The 16,777-nt window shown below is 39.4% G+C and overlaps 1 protein-coding gene across 1 annotated transcript in view; it reads left to right on the forward strand.

The window, feature by feature from the left end:
• The first annotated feature begins 5,368 nt into the window (after positions 1-5,368).
• The window catches only part of ablim2 (actin binding LIM protein family, member 2), a 79,037-nt gene continuing 67,628 nt past the window's right edge, over positions 5,369-16,777 (forward strand). Inside the window, exons 1-2 of the mRNA XM_053511829.1 lie at positions 5,369-5,526; positions 15,918-16,082. Of these exons, the coding sequence (XP_053367804.1) occupies positions 5,511-5,526; positions 15,918-16,082 (181 nt within the window). The 5' untranslated portion in view covers positions 5,369-5,510. The remainder of the gene's footprint in view (positions 5,527-15,917; positions 16,083-16,777) is intronic.

Genomic DNA, 16,777 nt, shown 5'->3' on the forward strand with positions numbered 1-16,777 from the left:
GCTCAGGACCTGAGTTGTGAAAGGGTGCCGTTATTTATGCAAAACTCTAACTGCACCCTTTGGTCATTTAGATCATTTATTACACGTGACATATTCTTACTGGGGTATCTGTTCTAAGATAAGATAATGGAAGATAATGATCTAATGTAAGATAAAAATCTAAACTGCAAACGCAAAATGGTGCAATTTATCACTCACTCACCTATTTTCAAAAATGTATTACTAGAAATATACACATACAGTTTATTAGTAATTTAAATACTTCTTTATTATTTAAATATATACAGTTAAATGGAAAGCTAGTGTGCTATGTAGAGTGCTATGTAGGGTGCACAATCCCTTGTTCCACACTCTAAGTAGTGCCCTTGATCAGGGTTTTAGAGAGGGATTTGGGATTCAGCCTTGTGCTAGAAGCTGGTTAGCTTTGGAACGGCGTGTTGTTTAAGACGACCTAACGTTATCAGATGTGTGTTCTGGGTTGTGAATGTGAGTTTTGACAGTTGAATATAAAGAAAGTATTGTTTAATGATTGTGAGTGACGTACTGTAGAATAGCTTACGTTAGAAAGAAATAATTTCATCATAAAGTTTAATAATGTTTACTTGTCACCGCTTGGCATTTTCTTTTACATTCCTGGATAACACACACATTCCAGATGTCTAGTTTCTAAAGAAATGTATGAAGTGTCAGGGAGAGTCACAGGAAGTGCACGAGAGAGTCTGAGTCAATTATGTAATCTGTTTCGTTTGAACACTGAGCTTCTGTCTCTCTCTCTCACACACACACACACACACACACATACACACGTCCTTGGAACAATGCTTCTTTGACATGGTGTTTGCTTTTTCCATGAATTGCCCACATGCCGTTTCACTCCCAGCCTGAGAGCAGCCCTCGAATCAGACCTGAGCCATAAATCTGATCTGCAGTCAGAATGAAAAGCAGTTTAGTGTTTTTGTTTTCTCTCATTTTGCCTCTTTATTCAGACCGTATCAGGTTCAGCTGGGGGTTTGACCCACTGAGGCAGCTGTTAGGAAATAAACACTCACACACCGTGTGTGTGTGTGTGTGTGTGTGTGTGTGTGAGAGAGAGAGAGAGAGAGAAAAGGTGACACCCAGGTTCACCTGCTGTGGCTATTATTACCAGCACCGCTCACTTTGATCTCATCATCGTTTATGGACCAGTTTAATCTCTGTTATAAATCACACTTTATTTATTATCTCTTTAATATTTTTAGTGTGCATGTACAAACAAAAAACATAAGGGGAGAAAAAAACGTTCTCTGCTGTTTTTCTCAGATCTGCTCTCTGCTACAGTAAATATGGCTAGGCTAGCTGTTAGCAGCTAGCGGGTAGCAACTAGCCACTAAAGCCTAACCTGGCAATCTTTAGCTTTTATGTAGGAATAGTTTAGCATTTATAGTTTAGCATTTATAGTTTAGCAGGAATACGTTAGCATTTAGTGGCTAAATGCTAATGGTTATACTGTATCTAGTAAGATTTAGGGCTCTTAAGGGCTAGCTAAGCTGGTGGTATTGAGAAGTTTAGAACAACTGAAGGAATAATCTAGTCTTCATCAGCTCTCAGATGGGTTTTAACTTATATTTGGGTTAATAAGAGGATGTGCTAATGAACGTAAATCGTTCCCCTCATTTCGTTTGGCAGAAATGTGGGTTGGAGAAGAGGGAGGGTGAAAAAATGTCTAATAAGGTCCCGAACATTCTCGTCCCTGTGTTCTGATTGGCTAGGGAAAATGCACTTTAGTAAAAGGCTGACAGTTTAGGGACAGTTGACTTAAAGCTACAGACACTAAAACAGTGCGTTTGGAAAAGGAGTGAAAGAGAAAGAGAATTGAACAGCGAGAACGCAGGAGCTGAACTGGAACATTAACAAACACATTGTGGAGTCTTTAAGTCTTTTTTAAATAAGTTAAATTACGTGTTTTTGCTGAAAGTGCTTCTATGGCTGGTGGTGAATGTGGGTTTTGTAAATATATACAATACAGTATATTTATACAACACCTGAGACGCCCATTCATACCATACATATAGTTAAACGTCCCAGTGCTGTAACCGTCTATTATCAGCACTCATGGAACAGCTCTTATCCAATCAGATTGCTCGGTGGGAACTAGCTGTTGTTTACTAATACTGTATGTAGTGCTGGAATCAACACACAGGCTTCCCACATGCCTCTTAGGTCTGTTAAAGAATTTGTCACATCTGAGCATTTTCATTAGAGAAACTCTACACCTGTGTGTGACCTCGCAAGTCGCAAGTGGAGTCCTGATGGTAATGAGTATCGTCCGTCCTTCCTGCGTGATCAGCTTAGGAATGTGAAGCTACAGTTTGTGGGTATGACGGAATGAGGAATATCAGAGGATTTATCATTTATTTATTTTATATATAAAGCACAAAACACAAGGATTGAAAAAAGATAGACTGTTTAAGTGTTTAAGAGAACATTACTCCGGAAATCAAGTAGGGATTGATGTTTATTAAAATGTATTTAGCAACTAGACCTTTATACAATTATAATTTTTTACAGTGTGTATATAATTACTTGAGATAGTTAAGTAAGAATGTTAAGTTAAGAATAAATTATTTTAAGAATTAAAACAAATGGCTAGATGTTATATATGTTTAAAAAAAAAACTAAAATGACAATTAACAAATTGTCATTAATTAAAACATCATTGTAATATATGCTAATATACATTTAATGAGATATAGCACTATTTTCGGATGCCACTAAAAGTCTTAGAAATGCTTAGTGGTTTATAATTTAGTGTTTTAATGAGTATTGCATATTATTTTTCCTTTCTGTTTTACTTTAGCTGTGTTTTTATGGCACACCTATACAGAACTTTTTTTCTAATTATTAATAATACATGTGAATACACTGAACTGAATCAGATGTGAATACGTACTGTATACACGTCAATAACGCTTTGTTAATGTTCGTCCTTCAAGTTGCATCTTTGCTCTGCAGGAATATCAATTATTTAGGCTGTCACCAGCAACACACACTTTTAAAGCACAGAAAAGTCCATTAACAGCACATCGACTCTTAACCGGAAACCTGCGCTATGCCATTTATCTTTCATAAATAATTAAATCCCTCCAGAAGGGGGTTCAATGTCAACCGGACCCCCATTAGGTGCCATGAGACCCTCACGGTGGGTATTTAGTTATAGAGAGTGTTCTATTTATAATACATCGCTGCAATAAGTTGGCCAGGCTGTCAGGATGTCTTACAGGAATAACCGGGTTGCCAGATTGGATTTTATTTCACTCGGGATTATGGAGATGTTTCGTTTGTTCTAATTCTTTTTAGGCAGCAACTTTGTCAAATTGAAGTTAAGAGGCTTTAAACTTTGTAGAATTAAAGTTAAGTCAGAGGATCTTTAAAGCTCAGTGCTCTAGCATTGGAATTCAGAACATACAACAAAATATACAGTATATGCAGTTTAATTTCTTGCCAGAAACTTTGTGAATTCACCCCAAAATAGGAATCAAACATTCGATATAACATTAAACTAAATTAATTTATTTATACATAGCATTTTCTCCTTGTGTGCATGTGGGTTTCCTCCAGGGTCTCCTGTTTCCTCCCTCAATCCACAAACATGCCAGTAGACGTACCAGCTATACTAAACTGTACATAATTGGAAATGTGTTTTTGTAAATGTGTGTGTGTGTGTGTGTGTGTGTGTGGTGCCTTGTAATGGACTCGGATCCCATCCAGGGTGTATTTCAGTCTCACGCTCAGGGTGTCAGGCTGCGGATCCACCATGATCCTGCTTTGAATTAACCTCCAATAGAATCTATAATTCTGATTTATATTTGAAATGAAAACCCGAACATATCCCTCTGACAGTTCAAATGTCATGCTTTAAAATGTGTGGCTTATGATAGACTAAGGAAAGTATTTCAATGTGCATTAAAGTAAAATCTCGATTTATAGTAACAACAATCTGAGTATAGTGATTGTATTGTTAGTGGATATTTATTTTAGAGTGGCCAAACCTGTCACTTTATTTGAATTATACGAATGATGTAGGTGGTGCCACGCCTCAAGCCCTATTCAGATGGGATTAGTTTTATATGCGGAGGTGTGTAGTGTAATGACTTTGGGATTTGAATGTGTCTGAATCTGTCATATACACCAGCTGTTCCGGAACAGTTCATGCAAGAACAGTATTGTGTCGAGTGCGTTTGTAAAACCCATCAAGCTCCATGATGAAACTGTCTCTCATGAAGACCTTCCCAGGAGAGCAAGAACAAACCTGAGCTCTGCTGGAATGAAGAAGTTCATTTAGAGCCTCAGAAATCACCAATTAACAAACAAATAACATGGAATTAGGAGGTGCGATCAAACTTTTGAATGGTAATCTACAGTATACAGTTTACATACAGAGTAGATACAGATATGTGCTGTACTGTATATATGGATGTCATATATATATATATTTTTATACAACATTTATTTCCAACCAAGCATTCCACGAGCAGTGATATAGACCATAACAGCACTCGGACGTTTAAGTATGTGTGTATACGGGTGTTTTAATCAGAGGCGTTGTGCTCATATACATATTTGTTTATATGTATATACACATTTAAAAAAAGTACACATTTTGTTCTATATGTTTATCATGTCCAAATATACCTTCAAAATAAAAAAAATAAAAAAAAAACACTACAAAAGAATCTTTGCAAAGCTGTAAAGAAAGCAACATATTCCATTACAGACCAGATTTCAGATGGAGACACAGAAACAACAACAACAACAAAAAACCTTTAAAAAAAATAAAGAAGAACTTATATTCTCCAGCACGCTCAGTAAAACCTAACGGCTGTTTCATTTACAGTATCGTGCACAAACAAAAATGCCATAAGCAAAGATGCCTTTGAAAAAAATTATCCATAAAAGAAACTTCTACAGAGATCACTAGAGGGTAATAAAAATTAACACGTTCTGTATTTGATGTGAGAACGCAAGTCAAACCAGTTTACTTTGTAGGTTTTACTGAGCGTGCTGGAGAAGGGTCCTTTAGGTACTGAACCTTTGGTAACTGTATCTTCTGGAGCCTAAAATAGATCGTTTTTTTCGTTTGTTTTCATCTGAAAACCGGTCTGTCGGGTAGTGTTCACAATAATGCAGACATGATAAACATATATAACAAGATTTGTACCACCGATAATATAATACGGTGTCTGGGACCCAGGACACACATCCAGCTTCTGGACGGGTTTATGGTCCATCTGGCAACCCTGCCAACCAGCTCTGAGCTGCATGCCTTTAACACACACACACACACACACGAGTCCTTCACTTCCAGCGTGTGCTCACATCAGAGCCAAGAGTCCTCAGAGAGAGAGGGAGAGGATGGTGGATGAGAGTAAACTGGGATAAACAGGATTACTCCATTAGATTCTTTATAGGAATTACAATCAGATACTAATTTGGATTTACACCTGAGAGCTTGGCAGTGAAGAGTGAGGAAAATGCCAGAGAAAAAAGGTGAGGCTGGTGTTCTGGTAAAGGTTCTTTGTAACGTTACTTTTATAAATAATAATAATAATAAAAACTCTTTCTTTTGCATTTTAAATATTATTCTTTACACCTTAATGACATTGAATATAAACTCCATAATGCAGGTTACAACATATATTTGAGCCTACAGGTGGAAGGATGGCATGAAATAATTGGAATTATTCGTTTTGTAGACAACAGGTGGGCAACAGGGGTGGCAGAGAAACGCTAAGGGGTGGCAATGCTTATGTTATTCTTAGTATTAAGTTCAATTTGTTTTTCAGTACAAGAACAAATGTTATATAATGATTCTGTAAATGAATTGGTTTTATAGTTATGACTAGTTTTTGTAGGATTTGTTAAATAGAAGAAAAAAAAATGGGGTGGCATTTAGGTTTGAGGCAAATTTTAAGGATCGATGTGAGCTAATGTAGAACAAGCAAATTAGTGACATGGAGTGTGTGTGTGTGTGTGTGTGTGTGTGTGTGTGTTTGAGGAAAAGGAGAATATGTAATATGTTATAATGATAATCAATCACTGCTTAAATCAAATCGTTATGACTTAGCTGGAAGCCGGTGGTTTTTTCACGTAGCGATAACAGCATGATAGCGTTCATTAAATATGCGAGTAATCAACAAGAGCAACAATTTCACTGCTCCACCTAGTGCCAGGAGTCGTGATGAAGTTTGTTGCTAACGCGCTACATGAGCTCTAATGCAATCTGGACCCTCCGGGCAACAGGCTGGGCCAACTGTGTGTGTGTGTGTGTGTGTGTGTGTGTGTGTTTATATAATAGAGAAGGCATGCGACATAAACAGACGCTGGTGATGGGTCACAGATTCTTAGGTTGATTTGTGTGTACATACAGAAATTATTGTTTAAATAATAATAATAATAATAATAATGAATTACTCTTTTACTCCAGAGGCATGCTAATGACGAGAGACGCCACTAATGACGCGGGATATTTGAATATTCGATGTTCAGTTTTAGCAGTAGATGCTTGAAATAGGCAAAACTGTCTCACAATAGAACAAAAAATTTGTGTTTTAAAAAAGTCTACAAACAGGTTAATTAATCTTATGTTTAGTTTGCCGTAAGTAATTTGACCAAAAGTCAAGATATTTTCACTGTATGTTGACTATGAAAGTATTGACATTTTTCCAGAGTTACAAACAGTTCAGTAGCTTTTTATTGAAATGTACTTAGGTTGTTCAAGTCAAAGCGGGACTTTTAATTGTGCAGAGTAACTATATAATCTATATAATCCCCTGCTACACTAATGCACTTATCCCAGTGTTTCACTAGTGCTTAGAAGGTAGAAAGTTTTCTCATTACGCCGGAGTCGTGATCGGACCGGCTGTCTGATTCAAGTCAAACCACATTATCTCCATCCAGAGCGGCTGGATCCTTGCACTGGGTCGTTAGGTTACTAATATCCAAGTCACTGTTACACAAGGACTTCACTTTTCACTTTTATACAATTTGAATAGTATAATATAAACTATTTTTTTATATTTAGGTTGTTTTTTTAAATATAGAACCAGCACCTCATTATCACACAGGAACATCGTAACGCGACTGGATCGTGGCGTCCAGCAGCTACCAGGATGGAATTTCACAGTGGGGTGTGGCATTTCTCAGGTTTAGACCAGAGAGGCTTAATTGACTGCACTAAGCCACGTCTTGGAGTCTTGGACATCTCATCCTGGTGTACATCACGCTCTAATAATTTTAACCAGCTTGACAGGCGCGAGTATAAACGTTGGACCGGAGCGTCTGTTCTCCACCTGCAAGCCGTCCAAGCCGTGATCCGAATCCCATCTCCAGGAAATATCTGGTGTCACCTCCTGGATCCGTCGGTAACCTTTGCTCTGGAATAGATGCTTTTTATTCCCATTACTCACTTGTTCCCTGGCTGGACTAAATGTTTTTCTCACAGCTTTGTTGTGACAGAATAACACATGGTGTTCATGGGAAATAACTGTAACCAAGTTCGAAATAAGGCAGGGTTTTAGCGGCATCCATCAACACGGGGGGATTATATGACGCTTGTGCCATTTTGAGCCGATGAGACTCCATGTCACTCGATCCAGGCTTGCAGCGGAGACCAGAGATGATGTAACGTGTGACTTTGTGCCAGCAGGCAGAGCGACGGTGGCGTATTTGCTTCCTGTTCGTGCTCTGTTGCTGGGTTTTGAGATCAGAATTGAATGCAAATGAAACGTCAAGTGCTTCAGATAAAAGTGTCAAACAAATGATTAAACTTACAAATATGACAGTCGGAAAATTTATAAAATTTAAAATTATAAAATTTATAGTTGCAATTAAGATGATGGAACTAATCGGTTGCTCTGACACAAGAAGGTTGTTCTTTCCTTGAAGAGAGTCATGATCAAAAATTAAAACAGCAGCTTTTTCTCGGCTTCATGATGCATGCTTTCATGTCCTCCTCACTTTTTTTTTTTTTAAGTTTAGCCTTTTGAATGGGCAGGTGGACTAAATCATAGCTCTTTGCGTTGTTTATGGGTTGCAGTAAAGACGGGAGCCCTACAGTATGGCAGTTGAAAAGATCAGAAGTATACAGTAGAGATGCCCCTGGTGGGGGTGTGTGATATGACAACATATTTTTATTTTTTTACAAATCATTTCTATATTATATGGGAACACTATGGTAGCATTGCATGAAAAAAGAAAAGCCTGTCTTATACTTTATGTATTAATGTCTACATTTCTTTTTATTTAATTTGTTATTTTTATATTAAGAGAAAGAAAGGAGTAGATGGAAGCAAAACTTTCAATGAAGTGCAGCACATTGATTTCTTAGAGTTTGTTATTGAATTAATTAAATACGAAACAATTTAAAATATACATGCAAGTTACAAACTCGACGGAGCCAGAGACTTCATGATTCGGGAGTTGTTTAAGTGGAAGCGGTGATATACTCTCTCTACCTGTCAGTCAACGAAAGAGCAGCCAATCACATGCGTCTGTGAGCTCATGTATGCAGAAGAGGGCAGACAGCACTTTTGTTCGGATTGTGATGCAGCCAGTCTATAGTTTTCACGTATTGGAATTAGCATATTTTTTTAAGTTATTTAGCACAGGGTTAGAGTTTATTCTTACATTCTATTCCTCAAGACTACATTAAAAATACAAGAAAGTCTGGCTCTTTGGAATCAAAATATGAAGAAATTGGGTGGGGGGGTGGGGCGGGGCGGGTGTCTAGACTTTTGCACAGTACTGTAAAGGTGAATTATCATCCCAAAATAATGATAAAATATTTGCTTTCTATTCTAATGGTGTAATTACACCCTGCTACGCCTGTCAGTTATCTGGTATCACATTTCCCTGCTGAATTGCACCTTTGAGGCACGTCGTGTGTTACATACAGTGAGTAATATATGGATCGTTTGAGAGCGATGTGAGAGCGTGAGAGGTGCTCGGGTGAGCTGAGGAGGATCTAGACGACCTCAGGGCAGATTAGAGTCAGTTCGAGGTGGTGAAGCATCGAGTGAAACCTTAGAATAAATGCGGCGTATTTCTTTTCACTGTGATATACAGTATATATAAATCATGTAATGCTTAATTTTTTTACACACTTACAGCACTGTGACATGAGATATTTGACCTTTTTTAACCCTCTAACGTCTTTTCAAGATCGCTGCCTGTATTCTGTTCGTCTCCTGGTTTGTTAGCTTCCGTAGCTAAACTAGCTTGTGCATTTTTTTTTTTTTTTCATTCTGTAAAGCTGCTTTGCAAGACAATGACCATGGTTAAAAGCGCCGTACCAATAAAACTTTTATTTTTCAAGACTTTACAATTATTTTTGCTAATTTATTCCACACTTCATGTACTGTAACTTGGCTGGTGGCTTGAAAGTTGCTAAATGCTCAGGAGCTTAAACACACATCAGTTACACAGGAAGTGGTTGAGGTGTTTATAAAGCGCTAGATCACTGGTAAATTCATTATTCTAATTTATCAGAAAAGCATCAGGGTCCAGATGGAACTGTCCGGATCCAGACCGAGGTCCGCCATTTAGTGATACCTGGTGGCAGTCGGACTTGTTATGGAGATTTAGATTTTTATTTATTTATTTTTATTCATCTCTAATGAGCTGCTGTTGGTTAAGGCCATGTAACAACACTTTTACGAACACCTGTCTCATCTGTCTTATATACTGTAATTGTATTGATTGACTGGGAGGCACGGTGCATTAGTGGTTAGCACTTTCGCCTTGCAACTGCAGGGTCTGGGTTTGAATCCCGCCCTGGGTCTGTGTGCGTGGAGTTTGAGTGTTCTCCCCGTCCCTGGTGGGTTTCCTCTGGGTTCTCCGGTTTCCTCCCATAGTCCAAAGAAATGCAGATTAAGCTTATTGGCGTTCCCAAATTGCCCGTAATGTTTGAATGAGAGCATGTATGTGTGTGTACCTTCCAGGGTGTACCCCGCCTTGTGCCCTAAGTCTCCTGGGATAGGCTCTATGCCCCCAGTGACCCTAAATACAGGATAAAGTGTTACAGAAAGTGAGATCCTCCCATGGTAATAAAATGGGAATAAATAGTAGACCAGTAGTAATCTCCATTGGCCTCCACGGTCCCTAGTTGGACTACAGTGGTTCCTGGAAGGATGGATTAAATAGTATTGTGAACTATTCGGTAGAATTGAAACCAATTTGCACTCCTTCCACCACCGTCACATCCCCGGCTTGCAAAGAATCCTGGGATACATTGGGCACTTTGTCATGATGCTGCCATGTAATGGATTTTCAAATGTAGCCTTTGAAGTGCCTTTGATTACTGTAGAGCAATGATTGAAGTGTAGCATTTTTATTAGGTTGTGCATTAATACAGACTTTAATACTTTCGGTTATCAATATACAGCATGTGCATAAACCAGCCAATCAGATTTTAGAAACAGTTCAGCACAGTTGGCGGTCAGCAGCATGCGGATGCCGTTATTCCTTCCGAGATTTGGGATGGTCTGCTGTCAGAAAAAAATGTACGCAACAGAGTAAAGTATTGGCGTCAATACAAAAACTCGTAAATGTCTTGCTGTTGCTATGGAGCGTTTGCAGGTGGGTCAGGTTGAGTGTGGAGAACGCAGCGTCGTGCCTGCGGATGCTTCACATGACCTCCTATTTATAGCAGACCTGCTTCAAGTCCTCAAACACCGAAGCGGTTCGGGAAATGAATAGCGCACATGCATGTGCGTAGACGTCTAGCCGGTCGGTGTTAGCGCTCCACAGCGCAGCGTGTCACATCGATCCCGGACGCTGACCTTCAGCAGGTTAAAGGACACAGATGTGACGATTGATTAGCTGAAGTGTCACACTGGAGTCCCATTACTGCACTTCAGCTTTATGTGTTTTGATGTGGGAAGCTCAATTGCATAAAGAGTTATGCATGCACAGTATATATACTGTATATATATACATTAATTTAATGATTTAATCTAATTTATTGTGCAATTATAAAAGGATTTCAGTAATTTTTTCCTGTAAGAAAATGTTCTGACCTTTTTATTGACATTTTTGCCTTTATTATTCCTGTTGGTGTTCTAATCACAGTATGATCACAGAGATCCTTTTCAACATGAAAGTGCTTTATCTTCCTCCCTACATGCATTATAACAAAATAAACATCAATTAACGACACATCCAGATGCATATCTTGCTCTCCATGGATTTTCTGTTGTTTTTCAAAATATGAATTTGATTCGGTAACCCCCTTTTTTCGTCTTTTTTAAAAGCGAGTCTTCCTGATCCTTTCAGCATTCTTATCTTTATTGGAACCATGTGTTGGCTCCATTGGGCACCCGTCAAACAGCGGGCATCTCTCCAGTAACCACATTTCTTACATTTCAACAGCTTGGTTCTGAGGAAGGCGTCCTTATCAGCGTTCATCTCAGTTCAGGAGCATCCGCTCAGACACGAAGACGCTTTTACAGTCGTTTTAACGGGGAGACCCGTGCCAAGGAAAAGTGTGTTGTAACAAAAATGCAAGTGGAAAGAATGAGACGTACGCGTGTCCTCATGAGCGGGTCGATCTCCCGCCCGGCTACTCTTCTCAGAGGTGGAGTGGAGACGCGCCGGTGTCGGGTTTATGATCCACGGCGCGAAAAGTTGTTCCCGTTCCAGGTCAGGAAATAGTTTTAGTTTAAAAGAGGCTTGTAAACATTCCCAGCATGCCTCGCTGGAGGTGCAGCTGCAGAGAACCGAACTCAAAGGGAGCTGTAAAGCGCTCTAGCGGGATTGCAGTTATGTAAATATACTGTATATACGAGAGGGCTTTCAAGTTAAACCAAGACTTGTGATGAAGTGTCTGGTGAATGGAGGCGTAAAACTGATTGACATTTACAGAAGTACGGCGATGAGACTCTTAGTGAGACTGTGCACACATTTTAAAGTACGTACGTGAATGACGATCCCAGGTCAAGACCCAGGTCAAAACTGATCCGTAAAAAATCGACGGATAACTTGTCGCACCACTTGCACGTTACAGAACCTCGGCTGAGAGTTATTGCCACATCCCATGTACTCGCTCCAAGACATTTTCCTGGGAGGCCGGCGTCTGAATCAGACAGGCATTATTACTGTATATAGAGAAAGTTTGGTGTTCTGTTATTCTGCACTGTTATTAAAAGTCCTGCATTGACTTGAACACCCCTTGTAAAATATATAAATGAAATAAATCAGATTTACGGGCGGAGTTTAGTATGATGTCACAGAGCCACTATTAAGACTTAAGAATAAGGAAACCGATACAGTTATAAAAGTTATTTCGGTATAAAGGGTAATATTGGACTACGTATGGAAATAAAACACTCCGTGTTGTTCTGTTAAAGGGAAATAAAGGGAAACTCCTTTTATACCACAACAGTATCCATTCATATTTGCGTTTAGCAAAATGAGTTGTCACGCACGTTAGACACCAGCCGTCTCGTTTTGTTCCCAGCTTGTTTTGTTGCCACCTTTTGAAGTTAATAAAACCAGACAGGAAGAAGGAGACTAGTTTGAATGCTGTGTGTTTTTTTGCTGCTCGGTGTGAAGGTGTTTTCCGACGTGACCCCGGATGTTTCCGGCGTCGTCCCGCGTGTGCGTTTCTGTGCAATTCTCCACAAAGCTCTCGAGTTTAAATAAAGACCTGAAAGTCCTGTGTGTAAGCGACAAGCGTGTATAGATAGCCAGCGCTCCGTGAATGCTTTAATCCTCAGGAGACAATTGTGTAAGCGGGCAGAGCTCGTACAGGACGTTGTAAAATGCGGCGCTGTCGGTATGTCTGACCCAAACCGGTTTTAACTCCACTCCTTCGCAAAACAAGTGGCTGTAGTGGTGATGTTTTATGACAATCTGTGTGTGTGTGTGTGTGTGTGTGTGTGTTGTGAGAGATGGTGTAAGACTTCGGGGCGTGAGTGATTTTGGCTTCTTTCACAGACGTTGCTGGATTCTTGCTCCAGTTAAGTGTTTCCTACAGTACGTTACCCACAATGCCATGCTGATTGCAGTGGTGCAGCCTTCTGAATAAACACAATCCGTTGCTCAGTCTTTTCATATTTCTGCTACTAATAATAATCTGCTGCTGATGCTCCTGTAGCCGGAGTATTTTGTGTACTGGGTGTTCCGGTGCATTTCTGTCATCGCCAGCATTGATTTTGTTTTGGGGTTAATTTGTACTGCAGTTACTTTACTTGTAAAATATTACAACTTTTTTTATTAGAAATATTGCGACTTGTTTCTCAAAATATCACATTGTGTGATTCTATTCTAAATATATGATTTTTTTATCATAATGTTATAAATTATTGTTTTATTCTTTAATATTATGATTATATTATCAAAATATTTTTTTCATAATTGTACCCTAGCTTTGAAATATTATGAATTTATTCTCTGAATATTGCGATTTTTTCATATATTATTACTTTTATATATATATATATATATATATATATATATATATATATATATATATATATATATATTCTTGGTTTATTTATTAAATTATTTGCAATTTTCTAATTATTTCAACAAAAAGATAATACAAATATAACACAGTTGACACTTTACACATTCAGAATATTTGCAAAGTAATAAGATAGAATAAGATAATAATAATAATAATAATAATGATAATAATAATAAATAAATGTATAAAGGGAAGGACCAATAAAGTTATAAACCAAAATAACTTTACAGGGTAACAATATCAACGCTCAGATTTAAAAACAAAGTGAATCAGCAAATGAGAACAAAATAAAAAAAAAAGAATAAACAAACCAGTACAAACAAAAGAACAGCAATAAAAACAACAACAGACACACCCACCAGCACTACCGGAGAGTTATTCGTTCATGTTCTACTGGGCGCGGGTGCACAAAGCATCGCAAAACCTCCGTAGGTTCTGTACAGGGATCAAAAATGAGAAGTCACCTCTCGAGTCCTTTGGTCCGAATCGTCCATTCCTTCGTCACGTGACTCTCATAGACGCCATAGTTCATATAGTCTAGTTCATATAGACAGTATTAGCGAATGACTCAGACTAGAAGATATGAGGGGAGAGCTGCTCATTCTGTTTATCATAACATATCCTTAGCCACATTGTTATATTTTGTGTTACAGTGTTGTTATTGCTGGAGCCTGTTCGGGTCTGTTTATTAAGATTTTATTTTATTTCTGATCAAAAGAACGAAACGACTCAAAAGCTTTGTTTATTTAGATGAACGAGATTCAAAGAACTGAGTCATTAAAATGATCCAAACGTCCCATCACTATCCCAAATATGTCTTAGATCACATGCCAGCTCTCCAAGAGGAAGAAAAGAGATTTGAGAGAGAGAGCGACGGTTCAGAGACGTGCCTCTGTTTTAGACCACAGAAACAGAATGAATTTGTACAAACGAGGACTCCAGTCAAAGCGTTTATTGTAGATGTCTTACACAGTGGAATTTATCATTTTAATTTTTTTTTATTCTATATTATTCTATATTTAATTCTATATTATCGCCTTAATCTTAATATATTATGATTTTTTCGTCCTCATAAGAAATTATATCTTCTTTGTCTTTCGGCTGTTCCCTTTCAGGGGTCGCCACAGCGAATCATCTGCCTCCATCTAACCCTATCCTCTGCATCCTCTTCTCTCACACCAACTACCTTCATGTCCTCTCTCACTACATCCATAAATCTCCCCTTTGGTCTTCCTCTAGACCTCCTGCCTGGCAGTTCCAACCTCAGCATCCTTCTACCGATATATTCACAATCTCTCCTCTGAACATGTCCAAACCACCTCAATCTGGCCTCTCTGACTTTATCTCCAAAACATCTAACGTGGGTTGTCCCTGTGATAAACTCATTCTTGATCCTATTCATCCTCGTCACTCCCAAAGAGAACCTCAACATCTTCAGCTCTGCTACCTCCAACTCTGCCTCCTGTCTTTTCTTCAGCGCCACCGTAGAGCATCGCTGGTCTCACCACTGTCCTGTCCCCCTTTCTTTCATTCTCGCTGATACTCTTTTATCGCACAACACACCTGACACTTTTCTCCACCCATTCCAACCTGCCTGTACCCGCCTCTTTACCTCCTTTGAACACTCTCCGTTGCTCTGGACCATTGACCCCAAGTACTTAAAATCCTGCACCTTCTTTACCTCTGCTCCCTGCAGCCTCACCGTTCCTTGCTGTGGCTAACCTTCATTCCTCTGCTTTCCAGAGCATACCTCCATCTCTCCAAATTTTCCTCCACCTGTTCCCTGCTTTCGCTACAAAGCACAATATCATCTGCAAACATCATAGTCCATAGAGACTCCTGTCTTACCTCATCTGTCATCCTGTCCATTACCAGAGCAAACAAAAAGGGTCTTAGGGCCGATCCTTGATGCAGACCCACCTCCACCTTGAACTCTTCTGTCACACCTACAGCACATCTCACCTCTGTCTTACAGCTCTCATACATGTCCTGTACCACTCTAACATACTTCTCTGCCACTCCAGACCTTCTCATACAATACCATAAAAAATTATATAATTATTACTAAATTGATAATATAGTATTACCTTGATATTCCCTTTCCCTAGTTTTTTCTCCCTAATTTAATCAAACGCACATCTGGGAATCAAACCTGCGATCTCTGAGTGATAAGGAATCAATATTACACCTCTACCTAACCCTAACCCTAGAATTAAAACTGAAAAAAGAAAGAAGAAGGGATTTTTAAAACACATATACAACTGGCCGTGGTGTTTAAGGATAATTCCTGATGCATTAAAGATTCTCTCCTGTCTGGTGCGATGCGGTTTTTCCACTGTTGTTCAGAATGTTGAGTTGGTATCATAATTAACACTCACATATCTCTCTCTCTCTCTCTCTCTCTCTCTCTCAGCGTTTCAGCAGCAGGCCGTACACGGCGGTCTGGATCAGCAGCAGCAGCCCAAGCCTCACCCTCAGAGCGGGGCGATCCCGTGCCAGAACTGCGGCCAGGCCTGCAAGGGCGAGGTGCTGCGTGTGCAGAACAAACACTTCCACATCAAGTGCTTCGTCTGCAAAGGTAACCGGTCAGGGCACGGTGGTGTGAGACGACCCGTCTCTCTCTCTCTCTCTCTCTCTCTCTCTCTGTTGTGCTGCCAGACTCACCTCGGCCGCAACTCGGCCGAAAACCTTCAAAGCCACTTAGGTCGCATACCTATTGCTGCAGTAACACCTGTGTTCAGGGATAATAGCTGGAGATTAGCGGCGGCGCTCCGTGTCAAAGGACACTTTAGCTCGTCTTTTGTTGAAGATGAACCGCGTAGAGGAAGAGTGCGGTGTCGCCTGGACACACCCGTCTCAGGCTTTGTTTTTATCTTGTCAGGATGTCACACGTTCACCGTTCAGTAAGGTCAAAGGTCCGACACCATCCCAGCAGTGACATTTTTTAAAATAAGCAGCATTTTCAGTCTTGCATTGAATCCATCGTTGAACTCGGACAAAAAGTACAACGTGTCAGGAACTGATTAAGTAACTATTAATTAGTAATTATTAAAAAACTAATTATATTATCCTGAAACAGTTTCAACATTCTGCTACTGCATATTTAAGACATTTTGATGTGTGTGTGTGTGTGTGTGTGTGTGTGTGTGTGTGTGTGTGGGTCTCTTTATTCCCTGCGGCTGTTGTCCGTGTAATGTTGTTATGAACACAGCCGGTTGCTAGGTGACCCCTGGGTTCAGCCGGCGTCTGGCTCTTGGTGGAGTTTATCACATT

The sequence above is a fragment of the Clarias gariepinus genome, chromosome 14 (assembly GCF_024256425.1).
Source record: "Clarias gariepinus isolate MV-2021 ecotype Netherlands chromosome 14, CGAR_prim_01v2, whole genome shotgun sequence".
In the NCBI taxonomy this organism is placed as follows: Eukaryota; Metazoa; Chordata; class Actinopteri; order Siluriformes; family Clariidae; genus Clarias; species Clarias gariepinus.